The sequence below is a fragment of the Chanodichthys erythropterus genome, chromosome 7 (assembly GCF_024489055.1).
Source record: "Chanodichthys erythropterus isolate Z2021 chromosome 7, ASM2448905v1, whole genome shotgun sequence".
Classification (NCBI taxonomy): Eukaryota; Metazoa; Chordata; class Actinopteri; order Cypriniformes; family Xenocyprididae; genus Chanodichthys; species Chanodichthys erythropterus.
Genome location: NC_090227.1, coordinates 40,275,295 through 40,298,928, shown reverse-complemented (window position 1 = coordinate 40,298,928; position 23,634 = coordinate 40,275,295). Strand labels below are relative to the sequence as shown.

The following is a 23,634-nucleotide window of genomic DNA, read 5'->3' as shown; positions in this document are numbered from 1 at the left end:
CTCCTGCAGATTCATCAGTTTTCAAGCATTTTTGCATATTTGAACCCTTTCCAGCAGTGGCTGTATGATTTTGAGATTCATCTTTTCACACTGAGGACAACTGAGGGACTCAAACTCAACTATTAAAAAAGGTCCAAACATTCACTGATGCTCCAGAAGGAAACACGATGCATTAAGAGCCGAGGGGTCAAAACTTTAAATAATATGCATTTTTTATTATCCCTCTTATTTTATTAAAATAATTCTCATTTTCACAGATTCTGCAAGGGGTTCACATACTTTTTCATGCTACTGTAACAGATGTGGTGTGGACTATCTTTATAGTTATAGTTATTGTTCTTACATGTAACCCCGGCATCCTGACCAAACTTGCCCATTGGCCTCTGTCCATCATCATGGCCTCATAATCATCCCCATATATATATATATATATATATATATATATATATATATATATATATATATATATATATATATATATATATATATATATATATACCGATTGGCTTCATCACTCTGTCTCCTCTCCACCAATAAGATGGTGTGTGGTGGGCATTCTGGCACAATATGACTGCCGTCGCACCATCCAGGTGGATGCTGCACATTGGTGGTGGTTGAGGAGATTCCCCCTTCCATATGTAGAGCGCTTTGTAAATGTTATGAATTATTATTATTATTATTAAAGTGAAATTTTCAGCATCATTACTCCAGTCTTCAGTGTCACATGATCCTTCAGAAATCATTCTAATATGCAGATTTGATATTCCAATAATTTAGTTGTGCTGCTTAATATTTCGGTGGAAACTGTAATACATTTTTTTTCAGGATTCTTTGATGAATAGAAAGTTCAAAAGAACAGAGTTTATTTAAAAAGGAATCTTCTGTAAAATTATAAATGTCTTTACTGTCACTTTTGATCAATTTAATGCATCATTTTTAGTTTCTTTCAAAACAAATTTTACAGAGTCCAGACTTTTGAACGGTACTGTATTTAAAATCCATCTCTTTTTTTTATCATTCTGCAGTCGGCCACAATAGAGAGACGCTCAATGCCTCCATCTGGTTACATCACACATACAGTCAGTGCTCCCAGCCTGCACGGAAAAACAGTAAGACATTTTTGCACACAAGTTTCTTTTCCAGGGAATATATATATATATGTAACATATTAGTGTTGTCAAAAGTTGAAATTTTAAGATCATTGTAGCCAGTCACAGACATATCAGTTGAGCGTGTGAACACAAAGGCCAATCAGATGTGTTTACAAATCCGCTCAACAACGCTCAAAGTATCACATTTTATATATATATATATAATATAATAAAGCCATTAAATAAGATTGTACTGTTTAGTTTGTCTAGTTTGTGCTGCTGTTGAAGGCAGATTTCAGCAATCAAAAAAAACTTGGATAAGTTTCACTTCATGTTCCTCTGCTGGTGGAGCCAGTCCTCTTGTTTTGGTGGCTGTAACAGGCATTTGTATAAATAATCTCATCACTTAACTCTCTCTCTGCCTTAATCTTAACCTCACAACCTGTGGTCCAGCCTGAGGAGCTCACCCTTCTCCTCATCCAGTTACGGAGACACCAGGCCATGATGGCAGGTGTGCGCAACAATGCGCTGGCACACCTCCAGCAGCTGTCTCGGGTGAAGGTCAGGGCTCGGCCTGCCCAGTCAGCACCTCTCATTACTAGCCTGCAGCCTGTAGTCTGCCTCTGCTGCTGTTATTACCCCGCCTGGCTCTCGTAGCTCCTGTGGCTTTATTACATGATGCTTCTCTGTATTGTAGCATGGCATGTCATGCTAGGGGCTGCATCTGGCTGTCCCACCATCGGCATGAATTGTATATGTAACTGTTCTGAGGTATTATGCATACTACATGAGTATGCTCTGCTGTTGCTCCAAAGATTGAAAACGCAAAGATCAAAAATGTTTGCTTGCATGAAGTAGGTGTACGTGGGATCCTGGGGTCCCCATACAGCCTTGATGTTCTGGTTTGACCTGGTTGCAGGATCAGAGTAATGTCATAATAATCATGCTTTGTTAATTGTACCAATAATATATGTGCAGAAATGTGTTGCTGTTGCTCTATCAGTGGTTCTCAAACTTTTTAGAGTGGTGTACTTCCTAAAGTCTTTCTGCGTACCCCCTCTCTTCCACTTACACTGCAGTCACACCTTTTCCATTAAGTGACAATATTTGCCCCCTTAAATTGATTTTCAGGTGTATTTTGTACATTTATATAGCCAAAGTTTTTCTAGCCATATTAAATGTATCATGTTTTATGTCAATTTTTTTTAAATTCCATTAATTGAATTATTAATATAATAAAGAAATAAATTAAACTAAATAATTTAAATCAAATGAAATTCATATCAATAAAAGCCATTTTTGCACTGCACTGGCACAAGCTGAAAGTAGATATATTTACACACTGTTTAATCCTGCTAATAGGTGGCATGAATTCAATTACAATAGTGCAAATAGGCTAATGTTATGAGATAATGTTTTAAATAAAAAAATATAAATGTGAGATGGTAAAAACGAAGTAATACTTTTAAATATTAAACTAAAACCACCAATAGGTGGTGGCAAGTCACCGATTGATTGATTGATTGATTGATTGATTGATTGATTGATTGATTGATTGATTGATTGATTGATTGATTGAGTCTGTAAGTCAGTATTGAAGCAAGTGGCTGTATTTCTGAATGGGTCATTGAATCATTCACTCTCCCATTTCGTTCAAAGCCGCAGATTCGTTCACTAAAGAAACACCACTTTTACAAGGGTACATCGTCATGAACGGCAGTAATGTAGTGCGTTTTGCTAAGGCAGCATATTCTGCACGCCATAGGCGCCGATTTATGTTCCCCCCTCCTTTTTTTTTTTTTAAGATGTTATAGTTTCATTCTTACAGCTACATTACAATATAAGTATCGTACTACTATTATACACAAATCCAACATACAGATACAATCTTTTCGTGCTGCCCATTGGTCTTGTAGTACAGTTTTCGTTAATAGAGGCAGAAATTCACCCGTGCTTTAATTATCAGCGGTTCGAATCCGCCCTCAAATAGTTTTTTTTTCTCATTAAGATCAAATAAGTTTATGATTGTATATCAATACCAGGGAACGTCAACTGGATGTTTCATTTGAATTGACCCAAAACAAGCACATTCTTTTCATGAGTGTTGTCGTGCTCTTGCTGAAATCTGATGATCAGACAGTAACGTTACCTAAAGGTAGCCTACACTGTGTTATTTCGTCAGTCAGTCATGAAAGTCAGGTGTTTAAAAGCTTCTGTGAACTTTAAATCCAGGAAAGAAGACCATTTTAGGGACAGGACAGTTTTGAGTTCTGATTCTGAATCTGAGCGAGCACGAGAGTGATGGAAATCCGAGTTGAGATTTGTGCTCGCTCAACACTGGACACGCTCTCGACGCGCTCTCGACGTCATTGAAACGGACTTAAATAAACTATATATAAGGATCGTTTCTGATCACAATCTGCATTGTAAAAAGCGCTATATAAATAAAGGTGACTTGACTTGATAGCTGCAAACGATTTTTTTTCTTGTTAAAATCCTTGAATAATATATCGTAATTTTCCGTGGGTGCTCGACAATTTCCGTGGGTGCTCCAGCCCACGGGATCTGCGCCTATGCTGCACGCAACCTATTATATGCATGCTGCTTGTGTGGATGCAGTCAGTTTTGAACACAAATGATGAGGTAATTTGATTGGATGACATGTATTTGACCTTTTATGGCAATATAATTTTCCTGTTTTTACTTTAGAGGTGAGATTTTGCCAGTTTCAAAAAACATCCTCGTTTTAATGTTATTTTAAGGTTGGTTGTAGTTAAATGAACGGCAAAACTCGGCATTTTGTTCGCGTAACCCCTCTGTTACCTCACATGCCCCCAGGGGTTCATGTAACCCAGTTTGAGAACCACTGTTCTATATTTAATTACCTTGGTTATTGACTGAATCAAGAACCTAATGTCAGTGTACCAAAATCATTTTCTTAATCTGCACTTTTGTCTTGTTTTCCTGTATATACATATATAAACATCCCTAAAACAACAAATTTACCCAAGAAGCAAAATTGCATAATATATTAAGATTTATTTTTCTAGATCTTTTTAGGTTTATGCTTAAAATAAAAACTATTTACTGTAGAGGGGGAAGAAAAAAAAAGTTTAATTCCAGATATGTATTCTCTTATTATCTTACCAAGTTTTGCTTCTCAAGTAAATTTACACTACTGTTCAAAAGTGTGGTTTGTACAATTTTTTTTTTTAAAGAAATCATTTACAAAGTGAGACTAAAGATGTGTTTAATGTTACAAAATATTTCTATTTCAAATAATTTCTGTTCTTTAGAAATGTATATTGATTGAAGATTCTTACAAAAATATATATATATTAAGTTGCACAAATGTTTTCAACATTGATGATAATAATAATAAGTGCTTCTTGAGCAGCAAATCAGCATATTAGAATGATTTCTGAAGAATCATGTGACACTAAAGACTGAGGTAATGATGCTGAAAATACAGCGTTGCCATTACAGAAATAATAAATTTTAACTTTAATTAAACTTTTGCTGTATTTTTGATCAAATACAGAGACTTGCGCTTTCAAAAACATTTAAAAAAAAAAAAAAAAATCTTACCAACCACAAACTTTTTGAATGGTAGTGTATATAACTATCATTTGCATGGAAATGCAAACAATATGCAAACGGGGATCTGTGGTATCAAGAGAGTAGTGAGTGAAGCTTGTCCCAAAGCTTGTGTATCTGGGGCCGTATTCACAAAACATTTTATCTTACCACTAAGAGTTCTCCTAAATAGCAGTAAAAGTTCTTAGCTAAGAGTTTTCTCTTAAAACCTGTTCACAAAGCTGCTGAGACAAACTTTTACTAAGGAATAGACTGAAGTCTTAAGCTAAGAGTAAGGGGCGGGGTTGACCTCGTTGCTATGGGTTATACACACAGTGATTGGCTGATGGGGAGGAGTCAGCGATTTAATCATAGAAATATTGTAGAATGAGGTGTCATGTTTCCATATTAAAATAAAGGTTTAAAAATACAAATGTTGCCCTATTCAAAATAAAATGTTGCCATATTGTTGCCATAAAGGTTTTAAAATATAGGCTAAGTGTCACTAATTAAACTAGTATATACAGTTTATATATATATATATATATATATATATATATATATATATATGTGTGTGTGTGTGTTTTTTTTTTTTTTACTCTATTCGATCATTTGTAAGTGTGAACTAATGAAAACCACTGCCACAGGTAATCAGACAATCTTTATTTATTTGTTAAAGATTTTTTTTTGGCGTCTCATCGTAGATTCAAATCTATAAATCAAAATGTATTGCATTTATGAAGAAAAGGTTCAGCACCCAAGGCTCTGTCGCTATTGCCTCAATGGATTAGGACTGTTTGTGATTTGGTCTTACCCACGTAGAAGGTAACGTTCTCAGGACCTTACGCAACGTTCCCTAAAAGTTTTCAAAAGGTGATGGAATTTCTGAACCTTTACAGAACATTCGGGACGTTCCTAAAACGTCCTCTTTTGGTAATGAAAGTGCTGCAGTTCAAGGTTCCTTATATGACTTTAGGGGGACGTTCCATTTTGGTTATTGTATGGTCAAAAAAGAACGTTACAAATAGGAGATTTGGGACATTAACAGAACGTTCCCACACGGTCCTCTGTTGATCATGTAATAACGTTCCCGATATGAGTTTAGGGGAACGTTCCATTAGGTTACTAGGTGACAGCCTTGCTAGAAATTTTACGTTCCCAGAATATTCTCAGAACGTCCCCACTGGTGTTGAGTAACGTTCCCATTATGTTCACAGACGGTCAAGATGTGGAGTTCTTTAAAGGTTTGGGGGACGTTATTTGGTGGACCTTCAGGGAACATTCAAGACATTCTCTGAACGTTTAGGGAACCATACTTTATTTGGAAATGTTCTCAGAACGTCCCTGCTGCCCTTTTCAAAAAAATGAACTGAAAATTAGAGCTAAATTGATTAATAAAAGTGCCTGTTCAAATGAAAACTATTTTTTTTAAAGGTCTTTATAGATTATTCCTTGATTAATATTATGAATCCGTTTCTTTAAATTTCAAATCTCTTGCAGTAAGTCATTAGTTTCAGCACATGCATGATCTAATGAAACTGCTGTATCACTGCATCAGCAACTACACAGTTACTGTCTTTAAATAAATCAACATGCAGCAAAACATCAATGTTTCTGGATCATCACTGACTGAAGCTCAGGATCTACTCTCCTGCACAATGGTGACACTTAAAACTCAGATAACAGAAACAGAACATTAAACACTAACAGATCTCTCTAGATCTCTGCATCTTCACTTATTACAAACCACTCTGACTTTGTTTCTTTCATACAAATCTTCTTTATGAGGTGTTGATGTTTTATCAAAATTTATAAATTTCACCGTTATGGAGGTAAGCGCTTGCTTTAGTTGGGCTCCTGACCCTTGACAATTTGACTTTAGTTTTTCTCCAATTGTTGTAACTGTGTTTTTCTAAAGCATTTGGTACAATAAAAAATTGTGAGAAAATTAAAATTTCATCAAATGGGTTCGCATGCTTGATTGTTGATGATGATATAGAGTCATACAGTGGTCTTATTCACAGATCTTTGAATATTGTTTTCATTCACCTAAACATAATGCTGGAGAACCTGTTCTACTTTGAAATTATGAGTTTTTATCCTTATGCAGAAATTATTCAGACAACATCATGTCGATTCACACAGAAATCAAGATTCTGCATATGATCCTCAACAATGGTGACAAAATTTTTCACAAAACAAGCTACTAAAGTCACAAAAAAGATATTTTAGTGTCACCATCGCTGAGGATCATACGCTGATTCATGATGTCTGTGTGAGTCTAAAAGACACTGCTCAAAACTCTGTATAATGTATTAAAAAAAAATAATAAAAAAGGGAGTAAAAAAACCTTCAATTAATACAAAAGTAACATTTAACACTCTCAGTTTAGATTTTGGTGATGATCAATGAATCAGGACACTCCGTGATGATTGAATCACCAGCACAATCAACCAAATTCATCTGATCAGACTTTCTCCTGCTTTTTTTGCTATAACTAATGTGTTTTGAAAACATAGTTAAAGCAGCCAGAGAAAATCAAATGTTAAAAATGGCAATAATCAAGAGCCCATCTAAAGCAAACGCTCACCTCTATAACGGTGACTTCAAACTTTATTATTTTCTATAAAATACCCACACAGGAGGCGACATTCTCGTGACCTTGTGCAACTTTGTCTAAAAGTTCTCTAAAAGTGACAAAAATTCTAAAACTTTACAGAACATTTGGGACATAAAACGTCCTCTTTTGGTAATGAAAGTGCTGCAGTTTAAGTTTCCTTATATGATTTTAGGAGGACATTCCAATTTGGTTAATTTTATGCTCACACAAGAACGTTACAATGAGGATATTTAGGACATTAAACTGAACGTTGCTACATGGTCTTCTGTTGGTCATTTAATAACGTTCCCAATATGAGAAAACACAATATTTACACAATATTTAAAGATCAGTGAATAAGGTCACTGTTTGATGATCAAATCAACAACAATGACTAAGCATCCAAAACCAATTGATCACATTTATTTTCTCACAATTTTTTTATAGTAACAAATGCTTTAGAAAAACACAGTTACAACAATTGGAGAAAAAATAAAGTCAAATTGTCAAGGGTCAGGAGCCCAACTAAAGCAAGCGCTTACCTCCATAACAATGATATCTATAAATTTTGATAAAACATCAACACCTCATTAAGAAGATGTGTATGAAAGAAACAAAGTCAGAGTGGTTTGTAATAAGTGAAGATGCAGATATCTAGAGAGATCTGGGGCCGTATTCACAAAACATCTTAAGGCTAAAAGTAGCTCCTAAATTGCCGATTTAGGAGAAACTCTTAAAAATAATGGGCGTGTCAGTCCTAATTTTAGGACTCCTAAATTTTTGCTCTAAGAGTATTTCACAAAGCATTTTAGCGCTAAAAGTAGCTCCTAAATCTGTGAGACGTTAGGAGTAGTCAAGAGGACTCCTAAATCACTAAGATCAAATCACAAACAGTCCTAATCCACCCAAAGACACTGTACACCATTGAGGGAATAGTGACAGAGCCTTAGGTGCTGAACCTTTTCTTCATAAATGCAATAAAATGCAATGCAATATAAAAAAAATTGATTTATAGATTTGAATCTATGATGAGACGCCAAAAATTAATCTTTAACAAATAAATAAATATTGTCTGATTACCTGTGGCAATGGTTTTCATGGGTTCACACTTACAAATAATTTAATAGAGTAAAAAAAAAAAAAAAAATTATATATATATATATATATATATATATATATATATATATATATATAGTCTGTGTATTTATTCCTCTCCTCGTGCTGATTTTGACCGTTTGAATGTGTTTCTCCCAAACTTTGTTTATAAAACATAATTTGTCGGTTGAATTCTGCATTCTCTTGAGATAAAAACATCTAAGAGGTGGACAATTAAATGTATAGTTTAATTAGTGACACTTAGCCGACATTTTAAAACCTTTATGGCAAAAATATGTCAACATTTTATTTTGACTGTGGGAACATTTTTATTAAAAAAACATTTATTTTGAATAGGGCAACATTTGTATTTTTAAACCTTTATTTTAATAAGGAAACATGACACCTCATTCTACAATATTTCTATGATTAAATCACTGACTCCTCCCCCATCAGCCAATCACTGTGTGTTTACTCCATAGCAACGAGGTCAACCCCGCCCTTACACTTAGCTTAAGACTTCAGTCTATTCCTTAGTAAAAGTTTGTCTCAGCAGCTTTGTGAATAGGTTTTAAGAGAAAACTCTTAGCTAAGAACTTTTAGGAGAACTCTTAGTGGCAAGATAAAATGTTTTGTGAATACGGCCCCTGAGTTTTATGTGTCACCATTGTGCTGAAGGGTAGCTCCTGTGCTTCAGTCAGTGATGATCCAGAAACACTGATGTTCTGCTGCATATTGCTTTATTTAAAGACAGTAACTGTGTAGTTACTGATGCAGTGATACAGCAGTTTCATTAGATCATGTGTGTGTTTTTGTCAGCTAATGATTTAATGCAAGAGATTTGCAATTTAAAGAAAAGGTTTCATAATATTAATCCAGGAAATACCTGTAAAGAGCTTTAAGTGAAAATAGTTTTTGTTTGAACAGCCAATTTTATTAGTCAAGTTTTTGACAAGGGCAGTGGGGACGTTCTGAGAACATTTCCAAATAAAGTATGGTTCCCTAAACGTTCAGAGAATGTCTTGAATGTTCCCTGAAGGTCCACCAAATAACGTCCCCCAAACCTTAAAAGAACTCCACATCGTGACCGTCTGTGCACATAATAGGAACGTTACTCAACACCAGTGGGCACGTTCTGAGAATGTTCTGGGAACGTAAAATTTCTAGCGGGGTAGTGACTTAGGAGTCCTCTTGACTACTCCTAACGTTTCAAAGATTTAGGAGCTAGTTTTAGCTCTAAAATGCTTTGTGAAATACTCTTAGAGCAAAAATTTAGGAGTCCTAAAATTAGGACTGACACACCCATTATTTTTAAGAGTTTCTCTTAAATCGGCAAGTTAGGAGCTACTTTTAGCCTTAAGATGTTTTGTGAATACAGCCCCTGGTGTATAGCCAGCTATTGCTTGAATGCTAGTGCAGTGTTTGATTAAATCGTCTAATGAATAGATAACACAACTGATTTGTGTTTATTGAAGAGTCAAAGAGTGTCAATTGAAATGTTTCTCCTCCTACTTACAGGCTGATGACACATACATGCACTTGAAGAAGGACCTGGACTATTTAGATCTGAAGGTGGGACCTCTCCTTTTCTGTCTCTCTATTCCTCTTACCTTCATCTGAAGCCTTCTGTACTAAAACACTAACACAGCACAGAAACCTCACTTAGGGGCGAGGAATCAAGAATTTGTTTATATTTAGTATGTTAATGGTTAACTGGCATAACCAGACTCAGAATGTTAACGATAATAGTAATGATCCAGTCGAAGGTCCTCCTTTGACTGTAACTGTGTATTTCCGTTTGCCACAGATGAAAAGTTTAGAGCCATTGATCCTCATGGTTCACAGTGTGTTACAAACCTGCACTGCGGGGGGTTTGAGACCACTCTGGAACGTAAGCACTGTCGGCATCCAGAGTGTCTGCATTCCCATTGCTTTACACGGTGCACATAGCTTTGTGTTGGCGCAGGCCTGGCACCTGCACGCCTATCCTCCCTGCCTTTTGTGAGAGAGATGTTGTGCTGTGGGTATGTGTGTTTGATTGGGTCGGTGAGACGGCAGGTCTGGATGGGACGGGCTAGCTCAGCGCATGTTCAGGGAATGACCCACATTTAGCCAGCTGATTCTCCAGTTCATTCTGTTTCTTTCTTTATTAAACTATTTAGCGCATAGGATCCATCTTATATGGAGCTTTCTAGATATTCCATATGTTGTAGCTAACCCAGGCTCAGTGGGAAAGACGGTCTTTGTTCTAAAACATCAAAAAATCTTACCGACCCCAAACTTTTTAAACTGTGGTGTAACAGAATCTGCAAAAAAAGTGACAACCAAAATATTTATTAAAAAAAAAAAAAAAATGTATTGCTAAAAATAAATAACCAAATATCACTACAGGTGATATGTGCATCTCTGAATCTGTTTAAAAGAACCATCCAAATTATTTGACTTCCCAGCATTATTTGAAAGAGGTTGGTAGTAACTCACTTGGTTGTAAGAAGGAAAAAAATAGCACTGTTTTGAAAGCTGCAAAGCTATTTTTTTCCCTACTGAAAAAAGGAATTAAAGTTGTAGCATTTCTGTTTTTACTAAGTTACACCGCAGCACTGTCCAGTTCATCCTTGTCCAGAGCTTGGGTTTCTTTTATGAGTTTACCATGCAGCATTTTCTGTGGAAGCTTTATTTTAGACATTGCATTTATGTCCCACAGCTGTATTCTGTTGGCATGAAGATCGTGAGACACCATCCTGCCATTGTGCTTCCAGAAAGCTTCAGCTCCTACACGTACATGTGTGCATTAGAAATGAAGAATACTGTCTTAAAGCTTCTCACTGTGACTTTCAATACAGTGTCCATTGTACAGTGTTGGTCTTGCTTCGCTTGTGTTGAATAGACGTGTTTCTGTTTGTGGAGCACTAACACAAGGAGGCTTTTCTGTGAATTGTCCAATAGGTGAGTGGGACAGAGACTCTGAAAGGACGGCCGGCAAAGCCAGTGAAGGTGGCGGAAAGTGACATTGATGTGAGTATAGAGGACAAACCAGTGTCTTACTCCTTAACTTTTAGACTTTCCCCGCCAGCATTTTTTTGTTTGTTTGTTTTTTAAAGGTGCCCTAGAATTAAAAATTTAATTTACCTCGGCATAGTTGAATAACAAGAGTTCAGTACATGGAAAAGACATACATTGAGTTTCAAACTCCATTGTTTCCTCCTCCTTATATAAATCTCATTTGTTTAAAAGACCTTTTGAAGAACAGGCGAATCTCAACATAATAACTACTGTTGCGTAACAATCGGGGTGTACGCCCCCAATATTTGCATATGCCAGCTCATGTTCAAGCATTACACAAGGGCAGCCAGTATTAACGTCTGGATCTGTGCACAGCTGAATCATCAGACTAGATAAGCAAGCAAGAACAACAGCGAAAAATGGCAGATGGAGCAATAATAACTGACATGATCCATGATTACATGATATTTTTAGTGACATTTATTTGTAAATTGTCTTTCTAAATGTTTCGTTAGCATGTTGCTAATGTACTGTTAAATGTGGTTAAAGTTACCATCGTTTCTTACTGTATTCACGGAGACAAGAGCCGTCACTATTTTCATTATTAAACACTTGCAGTCTGTATAATTTATAAACACAACTTCATTCTTTATAAATCTCTCCAACAGTGTGTAATGTTAGCTTTAGCCATGGAGCACTATCAAACTCATTCAGAATCAAATGTAAACATCCAAATAAATACTGTACTCACATGATCCGAAGCATACATGCAGCATGAATGATGAACATCTTGTAAAGATCCATTTCAGGGTTATATTTGCTGTGTGAACTTTGTAAATGCACTATATTATAGTCGAGAGCTCGGGGGCGGGGAGCGCGAGATTTAAAGGGGCCGCAGCCTGAATCGGTGCATAGTTAATGATGCCCCAAAATAGGCAGTTAAAAAAATTTATAAAAAAAAAATCTATGGGGTATTTTGAGCTGAAACTTCACAGACACATTCAGGGGACAACTTAGACTTATATTACATCTTGTAAAAAAACGTTCGATGGCACCTTTCAGGGTTGCCACGATTTACTAATTCATTCCCTCAATTTATAAAAGATTAATATAGATCCAGTAGATTGTGTCCATCAACACCCCAAAGCTTCACAGTCCTGTAGCTCTTTGCGGGTTCGACATTTCATTCAGTAATGTTAGGCCGTTTTGATTTATATGCTGTTAAATGTTTGACGTGATCTTGTTCGCTAACATGCTTCTATCGCTTGTTTCTGCTTCGCTTGTTTTTGGATCTGGAGATTCGGTATTGTTTCAGAAGATGCGTAATAGAAGATGCATAAAGCTCTGTTTCCTACTGCAGGTGACACTGAGTCGACTCTGTGAACAAGACAAAATACTGCAAGAGCTTGAGTTCAGACTCAGTGGCCTTAAGGATGATAAGGTGAGGCAATTTTTCTAAAGAAAAGTACAGCGTTTACTTTAGTCCTGTTATTATAGATATGTGAGTATTAATATATTTGCTCTATCTTTCTAGGACAAGCTTGAGTCTGTTCTGGATGTGTCTCACCAGCAGATGGAGCAGTACAAGGATCAGCCAGCTCACACTGAGAAGATCGCCTACCAGCAGCGACTCCTTCAAGAGGACCTTGTGCATATTCGAGCAGACATTTCTAGAGTGTCAACGGTAAGTATAATATGGAAGACCTACAGTGCTTCCTATCTCCATTGATTCATATTTACCTGAAATTAATACATTAGTGATTACAAGACATGAAGAATTGGCGTGCAACAATGTTAGAAAAATAATTCCAGTGTGTGTAGTATTCTGTATGTTAAAGGTACACTGTCATTATTTAAATTTCATTAGTTTTGGACAAAAAAGTGACTTAGTGTACCTTTAAGATTAAAAAATATAATATATGTAATATAATGTAATGTAATGTAATATATAATGTTTATTCAGGGTAAATGTTTTGCTGGTATAGAAAAAGCTTTGAATTTTGATGTATTTGTATTGTTCAGGAGATGGAGAGAGCGTGGGACGACTACAGCAGACTGGAGCAGTCAGTTGAACAGCTGAGGGACGTCCTGCAGACCCAGATGAATCTCTGCTCATCACCTCAGGTCTTTTTTGTCTTTCTCTCCATTTCTTAATCCTTTTTTTCCTGACATATTTTGCTATCATGCTGTGTTCTCTTATATATTTGATTAACTGTCTTATTAGAATTGTTTAATTAGTATTTTAATATAAAAATACACATTTGCTAACATATGAAGTCACCTTTAGCCAGATTCAGTGTTATTTTAGTATCATTAATATACTATTATAGTTTATTAATATTTAAATTGATTTTATTTTTAGATTTTCTGTTTTCATTTTAATTTTAGGTTAAAGTTTTAGTCATTTTCATTAGTTTTTGTCTTAAAATGTCTATATAGTTTTTTATAAGTATATTAAGTTTTAGTTATTTAAGTACTTTAACCTAAACTAAATGAAAATAAAAACAATTTGCCTTGGCAGATAGCTTAAATAAAAGCTGTTTATATATATATATATATATATATATATATATATATATATATATATATATATAAATATATATATATATTAGTTAATATATAATTAGTTAATATTTATTTTATTTTTAATTTTTGTATGGTTTTACTTAATGATAACCCTGGCTAGAATGTAAATAAGATATGAAGAAATAAGATTGAATGTGTGTGTTTGTGTTCCCAGGAGAAGAATCAGTTGAGGAGGGAGCTCTGGAGGATAGAGGATGTGATGACTGGACTCAGCTCCACCAAAGAAACTTTCAAAATCACCATAGACTCAGTGAAGAACCCAGGTAAGGTTAATAAACATAGAAGACATACACAAACGCACTCCGTCCGATATTAAACTTACTACAGAACTTCTTTTTAATATACTGGAACATGGGTATATAACTCTTACTTGTGTGCTTATGCGTGTTTGTTTCCAGAGAGAAAACTTGTGCCTTCAGTGACAGAGTCAACAGTGCCTTCTCGGTGCATGACCCCATCTGCAGCTGAGGTGCGGTCACCCCAACGCAGTCTTACCTCCAGTCCGTTATCACTGCCCATGGACAATGAATTTCTTCAGCATCCTCACCCTGTGCCAAAATGGGTATGTGAGACTGTAATGTTACTGTTCCTGAAAATACTCTTCTGTAAGTTACAAAAGTGCGTAATATTGGTTTTCAGGAAGAGGATGATGCTCCACCCAGACCACCTTTGCCTCTTCACTATGATGAAGACACACCTCCTGTTGTTCCGCCCCTACCTAAAGAAACATCGGTCATCAGACACACTTCTGTGCGTGGCCTCAAGAGACAGTCTGATGAGAGGAAACGTGACCGGGAAAGCAGCTACATTAACGGGGACTGCAGGGTAATTTGAACTCACTCGTGTGAAGTTCATTGTTATTGTAAAGTTTATTGTCATCAGTGTTATTGTTGTTTACTAAAACTATTAATAGTCATTTTCTGTAATTGAAATAAATCTGAAATAAATAAATATTAGATGAAAAAAGTAACCTTGAAAAATATAAAGGAAAATTAGAAATGTTGCATTAGCAACAACCAAACTTACTAAAACAAAAACTGAAATATTAATAAATTAAAGCTAAGCAAATATTTAAAAATAATAATAATAAATAAGAATAAACTAAAATATAAAAATTGTTTTATTCAAAATATTAATAAATACTAACTATAATAGTATATAATTATTACTAAAATAACACATCTTACTGAACTCCACATGTACAAAAAAGAATAAAATGTAGTTCAATCATGACAACTCTTGTTTTAGCATGTTATTGAATATGGCAGTGTTAATGTGTTTGGTTTAGGTAGACTAGATCTGCTACGCTGCTGCTGCTGTTGAGCAAGTATAGACTTGCTACTGCTAATAGATACACAGACACTGCTGTGAGCATGTAAGATATGCTGCTGCTGCTGCATAAATAGACATAAATCAAATCCCACAGCAGATCTAGGCAGGTGGAGCTGGGGAGGTGGAGGGGTTCAGAGGAACTCTGATAGCGCTGCAACTTGCAAGACTAGCTCACAGCAAACGATAAACCAAACTATTTAAATTATGAGCAAGCAATCTCATTGGCTGAAGGATCAGCAGAGGCCAGTCAGCATGTGTCATGTGGTAATGATATGATTGGTTCTGATGGAACCTATCAGCCTGCGCCCTCTAGAGTTTCATGACTGCACTAGATATTTGTTGAATGACCTTATACTTACCTTATACACCTACTGTAGCATCCATGTGACCATAACACTTTAGTCTTTGAATTGTGATTGATTGCTCAACATTTTGAATGAAATAAAGTGTTTTGGCTATAGGTGGAATTACGGTCCTACTTGAGTGAACCAGAGCTTCCTGGAAGTGGACACGGAACAGATCAGGTGGACCCAGGCTACCTGACTCTCCAAAGAAGAGGTGATATATTATTACAGCTGTTGATCATACGGGTTATCTCCTAGACACATCATGCTTATAGGGGTAAAACGGCATTTAACCAATTTTAATGCTAGTGTACTTGAAAATAATATTTTTTTGTGATCACTTAGGTCTGTCAGGCTCCTCGTCCAGAATAAACCAGTATGGTGTGGCCTTCTGCTCACAGAGGAGAGGAGATTCAGTGTTATCCACAATGGTGAGCAACAGATTTCTGTATTTTATATATATAGTAAGATGCAAAAAAGAACTCAAATCTGTACTGGCGTGCTATCTTTGAATCTCCTGTCTGTGTGACAGACATACACGTCTCATGCACACAGAAAGCCGCCTCAGACAGCATGCCGGCCATATTGAGTTCTCTTTCACACTTAAATGGACAAAAACACGAAAGTATGCAAAATGCCCACTTTGTCAAGTATCCTCGAAATGACCGTAAAGAGGTGAGGACATTGGATGTGTATCAGATCCGTGTCATGATGAGCGTCAGGTCTTAAAGTGACAGCAGCCTAATAAACCTGCTGCTGTGATGTCTGTCATTAATGTTAATCAAAGAACAAAAGACAAAGAGGAAATCACTCACTGCTCTTGACTGAATAACTTTTGTAGCTCTATATTTAATTTATAATTTATGCAGTGAAGACTGTGAATTGTTTGATAGCTTTATTCAGATATTTAAATTATACTGTCTTTGTTGTTTTACATTAATTTGGAGATTAAGTGTGAAATTATTACAATATAAAAATAACTTTTTAACTTTAATGTTAGGTCTGATTAATTACAGGAAAATGTGTGATTAATTAGGTTTTTTTTTTAAATCAATTGACAGCACTAAATAAATAATAATAATAAAAAAGTTTTTAAAATAAAGATAAAAAATAAAATTACATAATTTATAAATTATATATATATATATATATATATATATATATATATAAAATAAAATGTCAGTGTATAAAACATTATTTTATGTTAATATTAATTTATATATTAAATATTTTATATATATATATATATATATATATATATATATATATATATATATATATATATATATATATATATAAAATAAAATGTCAGTGTATAAAACATTATTTTATGTTAATATTAATTTATATATTAAATATTTTATATATATATATATATATATATATATATATATATATATATATATATATAAAAATAAATAAATATAATTTATAAATTATGTAATTTTATTTTTTATCTTTATTTTAAAAACTTTTTTATTCTTTTAAATTCTATTTTCATATTCAATATGTTGTTATAATCAAAGTATATATATCCTATATGCTATTTCTTTTTTTCTCCTTTTTTGTGGTCCTGTAAGCAATGTAACAGTTATCCTTGTGCATTGTGATACTTTTTAAGAAAAATATTTGAAAAGGCCAGAGCTAGAATTCTTCAGGCATCAAAATATGTTCACTCTTCTTTCCTGTCTCCTGTAGGAGAGACCAAAGAGTGCCTTGGAGCGGCTGTGCTCGGGAGAGTCTCAGCCGGATCAGCAGCCGCAGAGAGGGAGGATGAGCGTGGAGGAGCAGCTGGAGAGAATGAAAAGGCACCAGAGAGCTTTAGTGCGTGAGCGCAAACGTAACTTGAGTCAGGGTGAGCGACAGCCCGTCGGCTCCCGCGCCTCCACTCGACCTGTCAGCTCTGACCCAGGATCCGTACGTTACTCCCTACCCAATAAACACAGGGACCCTCGCTATGGCCCTCCCCCATAAGGCCACAAAACACAAAGCTAACATGCTAACACACGTTTTACCCCATGAGCAAAGCACAGCTTCACATTAACAGGCTGTGGGTGGGACGGGGCCGTGCTGAGGGTGTGTTTAGGGATTGGCCAGAATGTGGACAGACACATGGAGTGATTACAGTCCTGCAATGGACTCCTGGCTTCTCCTGCACAGACTTGTGAATATTCGAAAGTGAAGAGAAAAGGATAACACTTTCCCTGACTGCCTTTCTGATCTCTCACAATGGATTTTAGAACATTTTTATGCCCGTTTTCTCAAATGTTAATTCACTAAATTATTTATTAAATAATCTAAATATATTTTCTGATATAATTTGTAAAGCTATATTTTGTATGAACATAATACGGTGGGAATTGCTGACCCTGCTGCCTCGTATTAACAACAAATTAATTATTGTTGGTAATTAACTGGGTATGCTATGAAGGTATTTCAGTGTGCAATTAATCTTAATTCTCATCTCCTATAGAAGAATAAATCAGTGAAGTGCCTCTTCATTCTAACCTGAACATCAGCTTCAGCTGAAACACTCTGAGAATGATTTCAAATTGAACTATGGAGTGCAACCAATTTTTCTCCCACTTTTTAAGAGGCTTTGGTTCCGGAAGTATTTTTCCCATTCAGTTTTGGCATAGGGACTTTTAAACCGTCTACGTTAAAGAGTTATAAGCCATGGACCAAACCAAGTAGCTACGAAGTGAATCGCCACATTACAAACTTTGATTTGAAGCAAAAACAACAACAACAAAATCTGACAAAAACACAAAGATACTTTAATAAGGCTTTAATAAGGGAAAGAACTACAATCCCATGAAGCATTGCAAATGACAATCAAATTATAAATATTTATTTATAATTTTATATATATTTTTATAAGGAGTTTAGGCGCAAAGGGACAATTTAATTGCGTCATTTGGCCAATTTTTGGCACAATTTGCTTATTACGATTCTCTGATTGGTGGATATGTCTTTGCACAGTCACGGGTAATGTAGTTTTGCACCATGAATTCTGCTGTTAGACATTTAGTTAAAAAATACATTAAAATAACCTGGGCTGATGGCTTCGACAAAAGCATATACAATTGATTATCAACCTCGTAGCTCACAGTGAGTCTGTCTTTAACGGTTTATAAGTTATTGTTAAAAATCAGTTCCCCTATAGAGAAAATGAATGGGATTTTTACTTCTGTTGAACTCTGTTGCCCATATAAAACATTTCTGATTGGCCATGAGAGCTTGCACTCATTTAGTCAATTGCTTTTTTTGCTAATTGCTAATGCTAGGAAATAGTAACCATTTGAATAGGACCATTGTCTTGATTAGCAAGCATTAGTCTGTGGGTCAAAAAGATTGTTTGACCCAATCAATCGTTTTAAATTTACAACAATCAGACTTAGAGTAATCAGCAGGAGCTGACTGATATTTGGGTTTTCTTTGCTCAAAATCACCTGTCTTTTTTAAGTCATGCTGCATTCAAAGGTATTTTTGTTGCTCACTTGCTCTGACTTTTCAGTTAATGATTGATTACTTCAATCGCATTTTTGCAATCAATCGCATTTCCCAAATGAATTTGGGAAAAAAATTTCCAATCAAGCACTTAATTCAATTGAGAACCAATGCAATACTCGGCTCACGTATAATCGTGAGTCACGCTGCCCACTGCCCTATTGTTGTGATTCATGGGAAAATTGACACCATTCAGACGTAATTTAAGAAATAAACATTTTATCATTCAGTTATAACTGCTGTCATCCATATGTCTGACAAAAAGACAATGGGAAATAAATGGCCAATGGTTTTCATACTACAGCAGTTATACATACATTCAACAGTTTAGTTTGAGTTATCTTAAGGAAAATATAATTTCAATCAACTAACACTAATTTCAGTTTGGCTTACCCAATGAACACTGAAAAAGTTCACTCACTTCTCATGGTAATGTTAAATGTTGTTTCACTAACAGCTGCCAATGAGAGGGGTTAACTAACCCTTAACTTTAAGTTACTAATCCTTAAAAAACTTGGCATCATTATCAATTTGATACGAACTTTCCTCTAAACAATTAAAATCCCCTACACATGAATGCCTCTGTATCTCTGTAGATATGTGGCTGAATTTTCTTTGAAGGCTCTATGAAATAAAAAGCGCAGTTTGTCTGTTAGCTTTAAAGGGGTCCTTGATTATGATTCCACTTTTTTAACTTTAGTTAGTGTGTAATGTTGCTGTTTGAGCAAAAACAACATCTGAAAAGTTACGACGCTCAAAGTTCAATGCAAAGGGAGATGTTTCTTTTAAAGAATTTGCTGTTTAAGGACTACAACAAACAGCTGGTAGGGACTACAACAAGCTTCTTCCTGTGTTGTTGACATCACTAACCCTAAAATTTACATAAACCCCGCCCCCGAGAACACGCAACAAAGGGGGTGAGGCCATGTTGGGCTGCTTTAGAGAAGAGGAAGAGTTGTTGTAGTAGAGTGTTGTTATCATGCCGTCATTTTACGCCGGACTGCTTCACAAACGAGGATCAATTCAATGCTTGATTTGCACAAAAGATGAACATGACGGCACATGCTAGTGGATGAGTTGAATCAACTCCACAGCAACTACATAAATTTATCCACTAACCATTCAGAAACGTCCAGTTTCATTCTAAAAGATGTAACTTCTTCCTGAGTCTCTCCATCAGTGTCGACTCCGGTTTGAACAATGTAAGGCTGAACACCGTTACTGACAATCCTCATTTTGGCTGCGTGAGATTCTCCAGCTTTGTTGTTGTTGAGTAACTGTTAAAGCTCCGCCCTCTTCTGGAAAGGGGGCCGGGAGCAGCAGCTCATTTGCATTTAAAGGGACACACACAAAAATGGCGTGTTTTTGCTCACACCCAAATAGGGGCAAATTTGACAAGCTATAATAAATGATCTGTGGGGTATTTTGAGCTTAAACTTCAGACACATTCTGGGGACACCAGAGACTTATATTACATCTTGTGAAAGGGACATTATAGGTCTCCTTTAAGGCCATCTATATATTAGTGCACTCTTAATTGTACAGGACAGAAAACAGCATTTTTTTTTTTTTTCACGGCATTTCATTGGGTCTTTAACCACACCAGCAACTTCATCACTGTTAACCTGTTTGTCAGAAGGCAAAACGAACCATTATTAAATCAAAACAAAACTGTGATGATAGCAGACTAACTGTAAGACAAATATAATATTGTTGTGTACATCAATCCACCAACGTCTGAATTCAAAGGTTTGCTCTAAAGGCGCAAATAAACAGAGAAATTGTCTTAATACCTTGTTTTTCATTGCAGTTAACTGACAACTGAGTTGTAGATGGTATCCTCTAAGTTGTTAAGTAAGAATGAATGTATGGTTTTGCATGATTGTTTCATTGTTCGAGTTGATTGTAAGCTGTTATGCATGGCTAGATGTGTTCAACTACAAAATTCTACAGCATGTTGTAATTTGGTGATGGGTTTGATTTGCAACAGTTACACAATTGTCTAATGCCTGTAAGTCATAACTGTTTTTCCCTCTTATTTTCCTGTCTCTTCAGGCTTAAATTTAAGTGCAGGAGAAACTACAAAAGCATAAAAATGGCTGCCAGACAGACTTGTATTTACTCTCATTTGATTGATCTACAAACTGTTAACTAAACACATTTCAAACAGTTGATCTGCCAACCATTTATAATTTCACATTTGATATCAGCTTCCTTGATAAGGCAAGGATATTGTGTGTCTGACCCATGTTAGGTTTTAAATCCAAGATCAAGGCTCATTTACAGAGGAGCTGTAATGTGTGTTGCCTAAATGTTGTATATTGTTGTCTTCGTCCTAGTAGGGATGGGAAAAAGTCATTGATTTGCAGCGACCGAAACGGACCTTAGTTGTCGAATCACAGCGGCCGGCATCTGATGAATGGCTGACGGTTGAGGCCCGACCAATGAGCGAACCGGAGCTGGAGACTGTGGACTTTGAGTTTGATCTTACCCGAGAGGTATAGTCAAATTTTAGTGATATTTGCTTTTGTTTGCTCATGTTTTAAATCACCTGATTCAACAGTTCAATCCTTCCCAATTGGATTTTAACCCTGTATAGACCCTGACTTAAGAAATAATAGAACCCTAAATTTTATTCAGATGTCCAAATTAAATAAGAATATGTAATTTGGTGCATTTGCTAATATTTATGATGTTTATTTGAAAAGTAAGATGAAACTCTGATAACTTGTAATGCATATCAATGAGATCTTTAAAACAGTACAGCAGGCTACTTACATAAAATGCATATAAATATCAGTTATCACTCTATCTCCTAATAATGTCTTATAAACATATAATGGAATGCAATACAATGATGATTCAGAGATTTCCCAATAAATGTTCCTCAAAACATAACTTTTGTGTTACTTTTTATGGAAAGTAATGTTATGTTACTTATGCATTTTTCTCACCTGGGTTGGGCTTGCTTATTAGTCTTGTAATAACAAAAAAAAAGTTCCATTTTGGCAAATGTAAAGGCTCTTTAACACCAAAAGTGAAATGAATAAGCCTCAGGTTGAAGGAAATGCATATTTACACCTGTACAGTAGAGGGTGCAGCTCAAACAAACCTTTCGCCGTTCTGGATTAAAGAAGGAAAAAGTCACCACTGCTACTTAAGCAATAAAAACAATGTGATGTTATAAAAAGTAATCTGAATACATAACACAGGTTACTTGTAATGCATTACCCCAACACTGTTTATGGCTGAACTTGCCCCCTGTCCCACCTCAGCTGTCGACGCCACAGAAGGTGCTCATCCCAAAGCGCCTCATGGACGTGGAGTCAGATGAAGACCTGACTCCAGAAGACAAGGAGGCTCGTTCTCGCACCGTAGCTAAGATAAAAAGCCTACTATCTAAATCAAGGTACATTGGGAAAATAAGACATAAACAGATGTAAATGGATGATGTGCTTAGATGTTGAGTCTTCTATTGTGGCATTTCAGTGGGAAGTTTATGCCACAGTCGGTGGATGCAGAGCAGGTAGATTTCACTGAGTTGGATAGTGCGCTGCGGCAGCAGGAGAGGATCATGAGCGTTCCTCGTGCTCTCGCCACAGAGGCCTCCATCAAGAGGAAGCAGGTCACAGGTGAGACATCCGCCATCGCTGGGAGTATTGAACATTTGATCATACAAGTCTTCCTGATATTTGAATGTAATTTTAATGTTTTGTTTTGCAGCCAAAGCCATGTCTGAGTGTTGAGAAGCTTCTTGGGAATCCAAAGAACAATATTTTTTGTACCAAATATTTAGAATTCACATTCAATCATTCAGGTTCTCCGATGTTCAAAATGTTTTATGTTTTTATTCATTTTACTGGTAAATGCTTGGTCAACTACACTGTTTTAATGTTATAACATGGAAAATGGTTCATTTTGTACAATATTTTTTGGTTAAAAATGTACTTAATCGTTTGCAGTGTTATGTATTTTTTTTTAAATACTGTTAAAAGTACCATTGATTGTGAAATACTTGGTTTCCGTTATGCAAAACTCAAGAAAACTTTTTGTTTTTTTGTCATTTTCCATGTTATTTGATTTATCTTTAAAAAACATAATTTTCATACTGTGACGGACAATAGAGAGTTAATGCTCTAAATAAAGTTTATATGTCACAAGGTTAATTATTTGTTACTTGTTTTTAAAACGGCAGTTCCAGATACACCATTATTCAACTATTTCATAATTGTTTGCAGGCATGAGGTGTTATATTTCCTAGTTTAACAAGAACATTTTATATATATATATATATATATATATATGTGTGTGTGTGTGTATATCTACATGTATATAAATGTAATGTATACACATATGTAAACAACATTTTGTTAGATGTGATTGACAGCAAAAAAATAATATATATATATATATATATATAAATATATACACACACACACACACAGATATCTATATACATGTATATCTAAATACAAATGTATATAGGTGTGTGCATGTA

At 35.4% G+C, this 23,634-nt stretch overlaps 1 protein-coding gene across 9 annotated transcripts in view; it reads left to right on the top strand.

Annotated features, from left to right (window-relative positions):
• The window catches only part of plekha7a (pleckstrin homology domain containing, family A member 7a), a 107,082-nt gene extending 83,700 nt beyond the window's left edge, over positions 1-23,382 (top strand). For 2 of the 9 annotated variants that reach the window (XM_067390550.1, XM_067390554.1), the window contains 17 exons: positions 1,026-1,109; positions 1,545-1,652; positions 9,880-9,933; positions 11,308-11,376; positions 12,725-12,805; positions 12,899-13,048; positions 13,387-13,488; positions 14,105-14,213; positions 14,349-14,512; positions 14,590-14,775; positions 15,744-15,840; positions 15,972-16,057; positions 17,325-17,543; positions 21,479-21,634; positions 22,412-22,545; positions 22,626-22,768; positions 22,860-23,381. In XM_067390550.1, the coding sequence (XP_067246651.1) occupies positions 1,026-1,109; positions 1,545-1,652; positions 9,880-9,933; positions 11,308-11,376; positions 12,725-12,805; positions 12,899-13,048; positions 13,387-13,488; positions 14,105-14,213; positions 14,349-14,512; positions 14,590-14,775; positions 15,744-15,840; positions 15,972-16,057; positions 17,325-17,543; positions 21,479-21,634; positions 22,412-22,545; positions 22,626-22,768; positions 22,860-22,882 (1,965 nt within the window). In that variant the 3' untranslated portion in view covers positions 22,883-23,381. The other 7 variants (XM_067390552.1, XM_067390556.1, XM_067390559.1 and 4 more) reach the window with 7 other exon arrangements.
• The last annotated feature ends 252 nt before the right edge of the window (positions 23,383-23,634 follow it).